Below are 12,938 nucleotides of genomic sequence, written 5' to 3' on the forward strand. Positions count from 1 at the left end.
TGCTAGGAAGGAACGACTTGAGCAAAGCAAAGGAGGGCAGGAGAGGAACTAGAGGTCAGTTCAGGGAATCACAAGCAGCTTTCTATGGCCAGAAAACTCAATGGGAGTGAAATTGTAGTGAGCTGCGGATGCTGGATTAAGGCATTAGGATATAATTATATCTACAATTAATATTCACTGAAGATTCTTTTTTTTTTAAGAATTGTTTTATTTATTTATTTTTTATTTTTTTACTTATTGGCTGCATTGTGTCTTCATTGCTGCGTGTGGGCTTTCTGTAGTTGTGGAGAGCAGGGGCTACTCTTGACAGCAGTGCACAGGCTTTTTATTGCGGTGGCTTCTTTTGTTGTGGAGCACGGGCTCTAGGAGCATGGGCTTCAATAGTTGCAGCTTGTGGGCTCAGTGGCTTCCAGGCTCTAGAGCTCAGGCTCAGTAGTTTTGGCGCATGGGCTTAGTTGCTCCGTGGCATGTGGGATCTTCCTGGACCAGGGCTTGAACCCGTGTCCCCTGCATTGGCAGATGGATTCTTAACCACTGTGCCACCAGGGAAGCCCCACTGAAGATTCTTGGCAGGGAAGTTTGACCGTGTCTTTGTTTTGGGGAGACAATGTGGCAGTACCCCATATCCGACTTCTCTTCATTGTACCCACCTATCCAATTTTGCCCACTTGCTTCTCCTCACTTGATCAAACGCCTTCCTGAGTTTGCAGCTCCGAATACCAAGCCTGCATAGCTGACCAAGGCTCTACTTATCTTCATGCTTGATTTGGGGGATTTCCTTCCTTGGTATCTGACCACAACTTAGCTAAGCCTCCTTTCTCAGTGGCCCAGATAGGGCATCTGCCTGCCCTGTCTGATTTGGTTCTTTCTTTGGCCAACTTGGGAAGTTTCACTGTCTCTTTTTGCTGAAACATCATCTTTTCCCAATTCTCCTCCCCTCTTCTTTCCTCTTTCTGGGTCCTATCCAAGCAGAAAATTCCCTTTTTCTTTTTTTTTTTTTTCTGGCTGCGCACTGTGTGGCTTGCAGGATCTTAGTTCTCTGAACAGGGATTGAACCCAGGCCATGGCAGTGAAAGCGTTGAGTCCGAACCACTAGATTGCCCAGGAGCGCCCTAGGATTTCTTCATTGATGGAACCATACCAGGTCTGATAGTCTCTGTATTAGCTTGTGGATTTCTGTTAGCTTCATTAAGATGGGCACTTCATTAAGCACTATAGATCAAAAAGTTAAATTCAGGGTTTCATGTTCATTTCCTTGAAGAGATTATCAAATGATCGTATACTAGTGACTCAGATACAAGCTCCCAAGCAGTTCCTGCAACAAAGCTCCCAGCATTCTCTAGTAGGCATGGTAGTTTTGCCCACCCCGAAGACTTTTCAGAATGACAGAGCCAGAGATCAATGTGCTCCTCTCTTTCCTCCAAATAAGAGTTGAACAAATGTTTTTGCAAATATCAGTTGAAGGAGCCCCATATTATTTATCTGCCCAGAGCACCAGATTACTAGCCTGCCCTGGCACTCTCATGTACCAACCCTGCCCTGCCCTGACCTTGTGGAGTCAGTATGGGAGGAGATTCCTGGGACAAAGGAGGAAGCCATTGGGTTCAAGGCCCCCATGGAAGACCAAGGGATTGGCCTGACCAGAGAAAGGCCAGCACTCCAGGAGTCATTGGGCCAGTCCTCCCAAAGGCAGCAAAGCTCTCTCTCCCCCAGATGCCAGGCTCAGCTTCCAATCCAGATAATGGAACCAACAAGACAGGAATTCTGACAAAACGGTCGGAGAATTATAACAATGATTTTGACAGCAAAAGCCTGGAAAGACTGAAATTTCTTCAGCTGGTGATGGGGAAAATAAATTATGGCACGGTCATTACCACTTAGGCATACAAAAGAATTAGGTGTTTCTACAGATAGCAAGAGGGTGTGATCACCAAGTGCTAAATGGTAAAAACAAATTGCAGAGCAGCATGTAAAGCATGATCCCATTTGTGTGTTTTTCAACCATGTACATATAGCCATATGCAAAGAAAATATATGGAAGGTGGGAAACCATAAAGTGTAGCTTCTGAGACATGAAACTGAGGCCACAGACAGAAGCAAGAAGGGATGAGAAGTCTACTTTTACTCACCCTCTTCCGTACTGTAGGAATGTTGTACTCTGTACCATTGTACTCACTTTCATAATAAAAACAGGCTCACATTTATTTAGACAAGAGGGTCCAGGCTCTTCAGCTACTGAGGGGTCAAACTTCTCTTCTTGTGTGCCTTCTACCTCTGAAAACACAGCTACCCCCATAAAGTGTGCTGTGAGGGTGAGATCTCCTTCCCCACAGGGGGGATTTGCATCCTGACTTGGGAACACAGCACCTGCTCAGCCTCTGGCTTGACAAATCCAAGTCCACTGTCTCAGCATCAGGACAGAAATCTTGGGGACACTTGGGTGTGTGTACATTAGGTCTGCTGCCTCCATGTATCTACTGAGCCTACATGTATCTGCCCAGGAGCAAGAGTTTACCTCTTCTGCTCCACAAGGCAGAAGCCTACATTTCCCTGTGCAAGGGAATAGGATAAAAAGTCTGGGTGCCTGACACTGGGGCTTTATGATAGAAGCGCTTGTGTATCCCAGCCTCACTTGCAGGTTGGATAGTCATGTGACATAGTTCTAGCCAATAAGATGTAAGCATATATCACTCCCTGGTACTTCTCTGGACTCACCTGGTAGACACACTTTCTGTCCTTTGCTCTTCCCATTATCCATGCCTAAAATGAAGACATGATCACTGGAGCTTTAGCAGCCATCTTGAGAGAATGAGGAAGAAGGTCACACCCTAGGGATGGTCAAGTGGAAAGTGAAAAGGACCTGAGACCCTGAAGATTGCCAACCTCTGGACCTCTTTTGTGTAAGTCAATAAATAGATTTAAGCCAGTGTTTTCAGGCTTCTGTTTAAATAACAGCTGAATATAAGTCCTTATTGAACAGACTGTTCAGAAGAAGAAGGAAAAAGAACAGAGAGAGAACTGAGTCATCCTCAGGTTGGCAAATTAGTCCCAGAGTAGTCAGAGTTGCTTGGCTTTATACTGGTCATCCAGTAAGTCAATGACAGAGCAAGGATTAGATTCAGAATCTCTGGTGTCCTCTTTAGGCTCAGCCTGATGGGTAAAAAGCTATAAGGTTATTCATAGGAACTTCCTGTTCCAACAGGCTCTTTGGGAGAGATGGATATCTGACCCTCCTCACTTCTCTACTTTGTGTTCCCAGCATGTGCGTCCATGCATGCACACACGTATACCCACATGCAAATGCATGCTGAGCAAGAGTTCCTCACCATGAGTTGTCTGGCAGAGCTACCCAAACAAAAGGCGAGCATATCGGAGGGAGGGTAAGTGTTTCCTGCCTTCCTACAACACATTGCATATACTGCATATTTTAGCACTGAGTTATACATTGACTTGTTTTGCATATTCCTGGACATGTGTCAGTCTTATCACCTAAACAGCCAATGGTCACTTCAAAAGAGAATTAGGTTTTCTAGTGCAGTTGTTCCTAAATGTCCACCCATGTACCAATAATGGCAGAATTATGTGGGACGTAATGTCAGAATTATGTGGGATGTTTGCCAAAAACACCAGGCCCCATTTCAGGCCACTTGAATCAGATTTTCTCCAGGCAGGGCCAGTGGCATCTTTATTTTTCCTCACCAAATAATTCCTACAAGAGGGCATTCTGATTTTTCTTTCCTCCCAGCAGAAGGGGAGAGCCAAGAGCTTTTACAGTAGGTGGAGCCATGGGATTTTTGGCAAACAGGCTATGAGTGAAAGTGACCTCTGTTACTTCTGGGCCAGGGCATTTAATTGCCATTGCAGGACCCCTCACTTGCTCTGCTATAGGGGAAGCCTCCAGTGAAGACAGTAAGGTCTCAAGATCCAAGCAGCCTGGCTGCTGGTTTGCCCAGGGAGGACAGCTGTCTGGGAGTCACTGGCCCTCTGTGAACTGGAGTGGATGAGAAATACACCTCTGAGGTGTCAAGCTCCTGAGATTTGGGGGTTGTTTGTTACTGTAGCACAACCTGACCTATTCTGACTACTACAATTCCGATGTGCATGCAAGTTTGGAAATCACATTTCTATAGTCCTTAGCATAAAAACCATAGTAACTATTTGAAACCATAGGAACTATTATACTTAAATCCATAGAAACTATTTAAAGTGGAAAAGGTAGGGGAGGGATGGACGTAAGAGAAAGTCTTTTCAGTGTCTATGCAGCAAACCAGCCCCAATAATACATAATGCATTTGTAGCAATAGGACAGAAACTCCAGCTCCTATGAGTCTTAGATGATGCAAATCTTGCCCAAGGAACAAAGCAAATGGGTGACTTCAAGGAGCCATCCACAGGAAGTAGCCTCCGGTTTAGCTCCAGTGCACTCATTAGAATGACCACATTGGTTGGTTGTATACTGTTTTTATAGCGTAGCCACAGGGTGACCCCACTGTGAGTGACTGAGTAATCACCACCCCTCAGATTCATCCCCAACCTACATTCCAACATTTTGACTCAAGCTGAGGAGGTGTCTATTTCCTGCTGTGAAGAAATCCAGTGGGGCTGGGAGGTTTCACATTAGCTACTGCTTTAAAGACAAAATGTTCATATTGCCAAGGCCAGGGGCAATACCGTGAAGGGAGACACCTTCCAAAGGCAGGCAAGATCAACCTTTATCAAAATGAACTTGCATGTGTAAATCCTCTAACCAGTGCATAGGTGGGCTGCCAAGTTAGATTCCGAGGGGTTTGTAGCTCAGAGGGGCTGTGCAGCTCAACAGCACCACTGTCCCCTATAACCTGGATCCTTTAGTGGAACTTTTTCCCCATCCATTCAACCATTGAGCAGTTGTTGAATCTCTACTATCCGGGACATTTAATTGGAGCCAAGATGTATAATTCTCAATCCCTGTATTCAAGAGATTTCCCATCTGATTGGGAAGACAAAACATATGCATTGGTGAATAAATAGCAACACCAAGTTTTCTATATTAAGGGACAACTAACCATATAGAGCCGGAATGTCTGTGTGTGTGTTGGGAGGATAAGGGATGAAGACGAGCTGCAAAGTAACATTGGCAGAGGATGTGGTCAGAGCAAACGTGAGATCATACAGTCACAATAAGGACAAGAGATGTTGTCTGAGCTTGAGATGGGACATGGTTCACAGGAATATATTGGGACAAATGCCACTTGGCAAAAGGAAGGGTGAAGATGGCAGTTTCGTGTTGCAACTCAGGCACAGCCACACCCTTCAGAAATAGATTAATAGTTTTTGAAGCCATCCCATCCAATGATGCACTCCTCTACACCTTGCTCACCCTGGTTCCCCCTGGCATTCCTTCTGTCTTGAGTTCCCCATTCTCTCACTTCATTTCCACAGAAGCCCCCCAGGCACCAAATACACACAGTAAAGGAAAAAGAGAATGAGCTTGAATCCCAATTCCCCACTTGACACCGTGAGGTCTTAGGGAAGTGACTTAACTTCTCTGAATGCCAGTTTCCTCGGCTATAAACTGCTGACCACGGCAAAGCCACCATAAGGAGTAAATGAGATGTGGAGCCCTGAGCACAGCGTCTGGCAGAGTGAGTGCTCAACCAATGGGAGTCAGGAGAGTTATGATCGTCTCTGGTAAAGATCTAGCTAGAAAAGAGAAAAATGTGACTATCTGAGATCTCTTTCCCATGGAATATCATGCTCTCCAGAGAACCCCTCAAGACAGGAGAACTACCCTGATGACTACCATTTTCTGAGCACTAACCTAGTGCCAGGCACCACATCTGAGCATTTACATATCTCCTGATACCCCCTGTGGTGGGCTGATGATGACTCTCAAGGGTAAGTTCACATCCTAATCCTCTTCTTTGGAGAAAGGGTCCTTGCAGATATAATTAGGGTCCTTGAAGATGTAATAAGGATTTTGAGATGAAGAGATGACCCTGGATAATCCAGGTGAGTCCTAAATGCCACTGAAAGTGTTCCCATAAGGAGGAGATTAGACATGCACAGAGGAGAAGGTGCTGTGAGGATGGAGGCAGAGATTGGAGTGATGCCACCACAAGCCAAGGGTTGCCAGCAGCCCCCAAAAGCTGGAAGAGGCAAGTGGATTCTCCCTTAGAGTCTCCAGAGGGAGTGTGGCTCTGCCAACACCTTCATTTCAGACTTCTGGCCTCCAGGACTAGATGAGAATGAATTTCTGTTGTTTTAAGCCACCTAGTTTGTGGTAATTTGTTATGGCAGCTACCGGAAATGAATACCCTCTCCTCCCCCATGCAAGTACTGTCACTATTCCCATCTTACTGATGAGCAAATTGAGCCAAAAAATAAATAAATAAAAGACTCATTTATTTGCCTAGTAAATGGAGCAAGAATTCTAAGCTTCTCAGTTGATTCCAGAGCCCCACACTCACCAGCAGGCCAGGCTGCCTTGGCATCTTGTGAGACCACTTGGGCTACACTTGGCTAAGGAAAACTTACCTGGGCCTCCTGGCCTCCCTGACCAGGGCAGGAGATCTGTCCCCACTATGCATGGCAGGGAAAGCTTTAATGACAATGCTTGGAACATAGTAAGGACTCAATGACAGTTGGCTATAATATTGTCTGTAAGTTCTCTCAAACCCCACTAGCCAGACCTTGGGCCTCACTATCCAGAGTGAGAAAGGGAAGAGGGGGACTAAGATGGTATTCATGAAGGCTGGGAAAAGGGGAGAATTAGGTAGGGGAGGGGGTAGGGACTGCCAGCTGCCTTACAATATTCATGACCCCTTTCTTAGTAACAGAATCAAATTCTGCTTTTTTTCTGGCACCAAAGCGCATAACTAAAAGACTATATTTCCAAGTCCCCTTTGTGTCCTTGAGTATCCAGTGAGATGTAAGTAGACTTGATTGGGTTGGGTTTTCATAACAGCCCTTTAAAGGGCTGATGTAGAAAGAATTATGCCCCTTCTACTTTTCTCCTTTCTCTCTTCCTTCTTGGATCATAGGCATGAGGGCTGAGTTCTAGCAGCCATTTTGTGACCATAAGCTTCCTTGAGGAGCAAAGTCTCATGCTAAGGATGGTGGGTCAGAAATATAGAAGGCCTCGGAAATCCTATCATGCCAGCTGTCTCACCAGGGTTAGAATGGCCCCTCTGGATTTCTTTCATAGGAGTACACCAAACCCGAATTTATTTAAGCCACTCTAGTCTTGTCTTTACTGGCAGCCAAAAGCAATCACTAACTGTTATAGAAAATAACAGCAACCCCAAGGCATCAGGCCCAACACATGATTTTTTCTCCTGATAAGGTAGAAGTTGAGATTTGAAAGTCTCATCTGTGTAAGACCAAGCGCTAATGAGGTGATATGCTTCTCTTTATTTCAAAGCTTACAAAAGCCCTTCTCTTCCCTTCAGTTGGCTCTTCTTTCAAATGAACATACAGGACCCTCCTCACATCCATCCTAGGGTCTGCTCATAGGGGGTGCTCAAAACCCTTTGCCATCAACTGGGTTGACACAGTGATGTGGTTGGGTAAACTTCCTTAACAGACCCCAGCTTAGGGCTTGAGCAGTGGTCAGTTTCACTTGTGTCCAACGTGGTTCTGCCTGTGAGTTAGCACCCATGAAATCCCCTGCATTTCACTGGGAAGAGAAAAACCTGTATGTGTGTTGGTGGCCAAAGGAGATCTTGGTGAGAACTATAACTTTAATAAGGTGATCCCACTCTGGTTCCTTTAAAGACCAGGCTTTGCCACCGAAGCGCAGTTAAACCTTAAATAAGCACTTTATGAGCAGGACTGGCAGGAGTGAATCGAATGATAACACCACTTTCAGGAAAATCAAAGGAGCCCTGTGCCCCCAATAGGGAAGAGAAGGAATATATTAATCAGGAGAAAATTTTTTTGTAAATAGAATATAACTCTTAAATCCTATACTTTCTAGGAAATATTAGTGCTTATAGTCTCAATTATATTTTTGACCCTATGATCAAGCAAAGGTACCAAATTGGAAAGTTAAATTGCACCATCTGACTGCTATCCTGGCTTAGTGAAATGATTTCAGTTTATTTCCTATCTCCTCCTTGTGAATCAGAATTCATTAGGCTCCTGGCACTGCCTAATTTTGGTTTCCAAGCTTTTTTACGCTACCGAAACTTTGGCACTCACCTTTCCTTCTCCCTAATATTTGCCATTCTCCTTATTTAAACATAAAGCAACCAGAACAACTAAACTGAGAGTGATTATTTCTTACTTTAATGATTCCAAATGACTGGCCTTACTCGGTCCTCTGTGGTCATTGTCCCTGACAAGCTCTGTGTAGGGAAGGGGGGCTATTATACATATGCTGGGGCTTCCTCTCCACCAACACAGCATTCATCCTCCAGCTGCAGATGTGACTAGTGAACGTCAAACCACTAGAGAGCACAGCAGGGAGAAGGAAACGCTGTGTCCAAGGCTAGATAAAGACACCAAGCTCCATGAGGGGCTGGGAAGGAAACTAATCAGAATATGCCAGGGCTATGGGAAAAAACTTTGAGGGTGAAATGAAGAGTTGGAGATCATTCTTAAAGAACAGGGGTAAAAATGAATGGGTAAGTGACAATATAGAATACTTCAAAAACTGTCACATATCTCCACTCTCAGGCCTTCTCCAACTCTGATTTCTAGGCTGAGCATTTGCAAATCATCTCTCTCCTTGCATTGCAAAAATCTTTTTAGAAATGGCAAGTCAGGTAAAATGTTTTTCATTTAGTTTCAAAAATTATTTCTGATGCCTTGGAGTTATACTTCTCAAGTGACTTTAAGGATTATGTTTCAACTCCCTTGTTATACAAAGTAAGGAAATTAATGTTCAGAGAGATTATGTGACATGTTCAAGGTTACATAGCAGGTTGGGGGCAGAGCGAGGACAAGAGGTCAGGTCTCCTGATTTCTATTCTAGGCTCTTTCCACTCATAATGGAATATGAGGCACCTTGCTGTTGCAGACTTCTAAATATTGGGCATTTTCTGGGTGTGAATATCGAACCAGCAGAGAGTTTCTAACCTCTGAGACGCTGTCTAGTCATCCTGCAGAAGCTGAGTGAGGGACGTGGTCACATTACCCAAATGACTCCTTGATCCAGGGGAAATGGCACAAAGCAGAGCACACATAGTGAACTCCATATTTGTCCCATAATTGTGACATCTTCACATGAGTCACCTGTGGCACCCATGACACTTGTGAATCATGGCACCTGAGACATGTGTCCTGTGGTCTTCAAGCAAGAGTCAGCAGCCAGCCACAACGGTGTCTACTTGGAAATTTGCCCTGAGCAGCCACCAGCCACATGAGTAGCACTTCCTGGCATGATTGCTGCCAAAAGCCAGCATCCTCACCCGGCTTGCCTTTTGAGAGTCAGGAGTCTGCCCACCATAAACACTGCCCTTTGATACACTGGAAGGAAACACTTGGGGACCTCGGCATTCCAGCTATGATATCTAGCATGCCACATGTTCCTAAAGGGCAGGAGTCCTCCTCTATGGAACCACAGGGTTTGTTAAACCGCTTCACTCTAATCTGATGCCAAACTGTGTTTTAGTCATGCCTGTTCTCTCTTTCTTTTCCTTTTCCTTTTCACCATAATGAATTTCATACATTTTATTGTAATTTCTTCAAAGCACCATCTTCTGGCTGAAATGATCAGCAGAGAGCCCCAAAATTCTTCCTACACCCAGCCTTGTGGAAATGGCATTTTTGTATTTGAGTATTTAAAGTACTTTGGGGACTTCCCTGGTGGTGCAGTGGTTAAGACTCCTTGCTCCCAATGCAGGGGGCCCAGGTTTGATCCCTGGTCAGGGAACTAGATCCCACATGCATGCCACAAGTAAGAGTTTGCATGCCACAACTAAAGAGACTGCAAGCCACAACTATGACCCAGTGCAACCAAATTAAAAAAAAAAAAGTACTTTGGGTTTTTGAACAGACTCACAGACATAGAAAACAAACTTATGGTTACCAAAGGGGAGGTTGAGGGAGGGAATACATTGGGAGTCTGGGATTGACATATACACACTACTATATTTAAAATAGATAACCAAAAAGTCCTTCTATATAGCACAGGGAGCTCTGCTCAATATTCTGTAATAACCTAAATGGGAAAAGAATTTGAAAAAGAATGGATACATGTATATGTGTAACTGAATCACTTTGCTGTACACCTGAAACTAACACAACATTGTAAATCAACTATAGTCCAATATAAAATAAAAATTAAAAAATAAATAATGTTCTTTGGGTTTTTGAATGAACCCAGGTAACTGGTTGGGTCACTGACACCAGTGATCATTTTCAATGTTTTTATGGAAAGAATGACAAGTGAGACTAAACCCACCCTTGGTAAAGAATTGGGTCTTTCTAGAAAGTTCTTATTACTGGAATCCCTGGCTTCCCTCAAAGTTGACCTTAATTCAATGGGAAAGGATCACTTTTTCCCAGAAAAGTTTGCATGGTGAGAAAATATTGGCTCTGAAGCCAAAACAATGAGTTTGGTGCTGCCTTTTCCACTGTAAACTCCGGCAAGTACTTAACCTCGGAGCCTCAGTTGCTTGTTTGTAGAGTGGGAATGATAACATTTGTGAGCGATAATGAATTAAAGGTCTCTGGTGGAATCTCTGGGTCAAAGTAAATGCTGCCAAACAGCTATACTGACATGGGCATTTTAAGAGAAAGATAGAATTCTATGCATATGGAAAGGCGTCCAATATCACATTGTGCTTAAAACTATGCTCACTACCCTCAACACACACATCTTGAATATTTTCCCATCTAATAGCTGCTCACAATGATCATTTTTCTATTGATCCCTTTTTGAGGACAGCAGAGCTCTAGTTTCAGGGAAAGCCCCTGGCAGTTAAGGGAGTCTTTCAATCCTATATCAATTTGTTACAGTACAAACTACCACCATCAATTGTCAGCAGATGTGAGATTGAAAGAATTCAAGAGCTTTCTCAGGCAATAGCTCCCTGGACATTAAATTTCCTGGTACAAAGCTTAAGGAAAAGTCTTTCTTGGTAGTTTGGCTGGCATGAGCATCATCCTTTTTGAATAAATGAAACATGGCGATGCCTCTTTTGTGTTGTTAGAAAACCTAGAAGACATGTGTCCAAGCCAGCTGGGTCTTTGGTCTTTCCCCGAGGCAAGGGGACCTGGCTTTTAAAGACCTATTTGCAGACCCCATGAATCTTAGCAACTAACCTCATTTTTAAAAAATGGAACCTAGATTTGAATCCACCAGGCTCTGCCTATCATGAAAGGAACAAGTATCTGAATATATAACTATTTGCCAAAACATCTCAAAAGATGTTCTAAGAACTACAATGTTGAAAATATGCATGACAGCTTCTGGAGCCAGGTTATCTCAGGGGGAGCTCCAGGGAACAAATGAGAGAGTTAGGAGACAGCATCTGGAAGGAAGAGGGGGAGCAAGGGCTATTTTCTGCAAAAATAAAAAGTCAGGGACATATAACACTGCAGCACTCTCTCACACAGCTATGCCCTGGGCTCTGGGGATAAATATTGCCCTTAGATTGAATGAGTTGAGGCTATAACAAACCTCTCACCAGCAAAATAAAGCCATTTCTAAGTGGACTCAAGGAAACTCTTAAAATAGCACCCAGATCTATTACAACTGCCCCCTTATTTTATTTTATTTTTTTTTATTTTTTTTAAATTTTTTTTTGCCCCCTTATTTTAAACATTACAAAACAAAATGTAACTACAAAATGTAACTGCATACTTATCTCTAATTATATTTCACTCCAAAAATAAAAACTAAGAAAACACTGTGTATTTTAACAATGAAGAATTCTTGAAATATCTCAAATTTTTATTGCAAGAGTTAACTTTTTTTTTTTTAACAAAGGGAGTCCAGAACCCCTGGAAGTCATTAGTGGTACATAGTGAAACTTGTCCATATAGAGAGTAAGGCATTATTCAAAATACCTGGTTAGGTATATGGCTCTTCACAGACAAGGCTGTGAATAGATGGAGCTAAAAATGTCTCTTCTAAGTTACACACTTGCCCATGCAAGGTCTCTCCAAGCAAACACAAAACCCCTCCTGCTGATTTAGAACAACTCACCCCCACTGTAGCCACCATGAATACAACCTTCCCCTAGCAGAGTCAAAAAGTAGCCAAACCTGGGAGTCTATGGGGACCCCAGTTTCACTCACTTGTCTTCTGTGAAACTTTTCCCAGTAATAACATTCTTCCCTTGGGGTACATAGTTCCAGTATTCTTCCACAATCCCAATGTAGTATGTTCTGGTAACTGCACCAACCAAGCCAGACAGACCCAGGAATGTGAGGAGAAGAAGGCAGTCAGCCTGCCACTTCTGAGGCATTTGTGGACGTAACTCAGGTGAGCAGCCTGCAGAGAAGGCAACCCTGCCTGTCCCTGCCCCTCACTCGGAGCTAGTTATAAATGAGGAATGGACAAGGTCCAGCTCCTCCTCCTTAGGTAGTTTAGGGTTGGGACAGAGGCTGACAATTTGTATAAGCAGAGCAAGCTCGATGGCGTAGTTGCTATGATGACAAAACTTTTGCCAGCCATCCAAGAAATGTAACTGACTTATTTATTTACTGTCCAAACCAAACAGGCTTGTTTCTGTAAGTTTTGGTGCTCTGCTCTGACATTAGTCTTTCATCTTTGCCAGGAATGTCAGTGCAACAAGTAGGGTCGATGGCTTTACCCCTGCTTCCTCTCTTTTTTTTTTTTTTTTTTTTTTGGCTCTACACCTTTTACAGGAACATATTAAAATTGGAAAACTGGGCTGGTCTGTGTGCAGCATCAGGATATAATCCCAAGCACTAAAGAAGACTTCATCTCTGTCGAAAAGGCAGAGGGAGTGATGTAATCATCCTCCACCATCTCCAACTTGTTT

General features: G+C 43.6%; 1 protein-coding gene across 2 annotated transcripts in view; it reads right to left on the reverse strand.

The window, feature by feature from the left end:
• Positions 1-12,464, reverse strand: part of HEPHL1 (hephaestin like 1) — a 96,109-nt gene extending 83,645 nt beyond the window's left edge. For both annotated transcript variants that reach the window (XM_057749775.1, XM_057749774.1), the window contains exon 1: positions 12,229-12,464. In XM_057749775.1, coding sequence (XP_057605758.1) covers positions 12,229-12,398 — 170 coding nt within the window. In that variant the 5' untranslated portion in view covers positions 12,399-12,464. The remainder of the gene's footprint in view (positions 1-12,228) is intronic.
• Positions 12,465-12,938: the final 474 nt, after the last annotated feature.

This window comes from Hippopotamus amphibius, chromosome 9 (assembly GCF_030028045.1).
Source record: "Hippopotamus amphibius kiboko isolate mHipAmp2 chromosome 9, mHipAmp2.hap2, whole genome shotgun sequence".
NCBI classification, from domain to species: Eukaryota; Metazoa; Chordata; class Mammalia; order Artiodactyla; family Hippopotamidae; genus Hippopotamus; species Hippopotamus amphibius.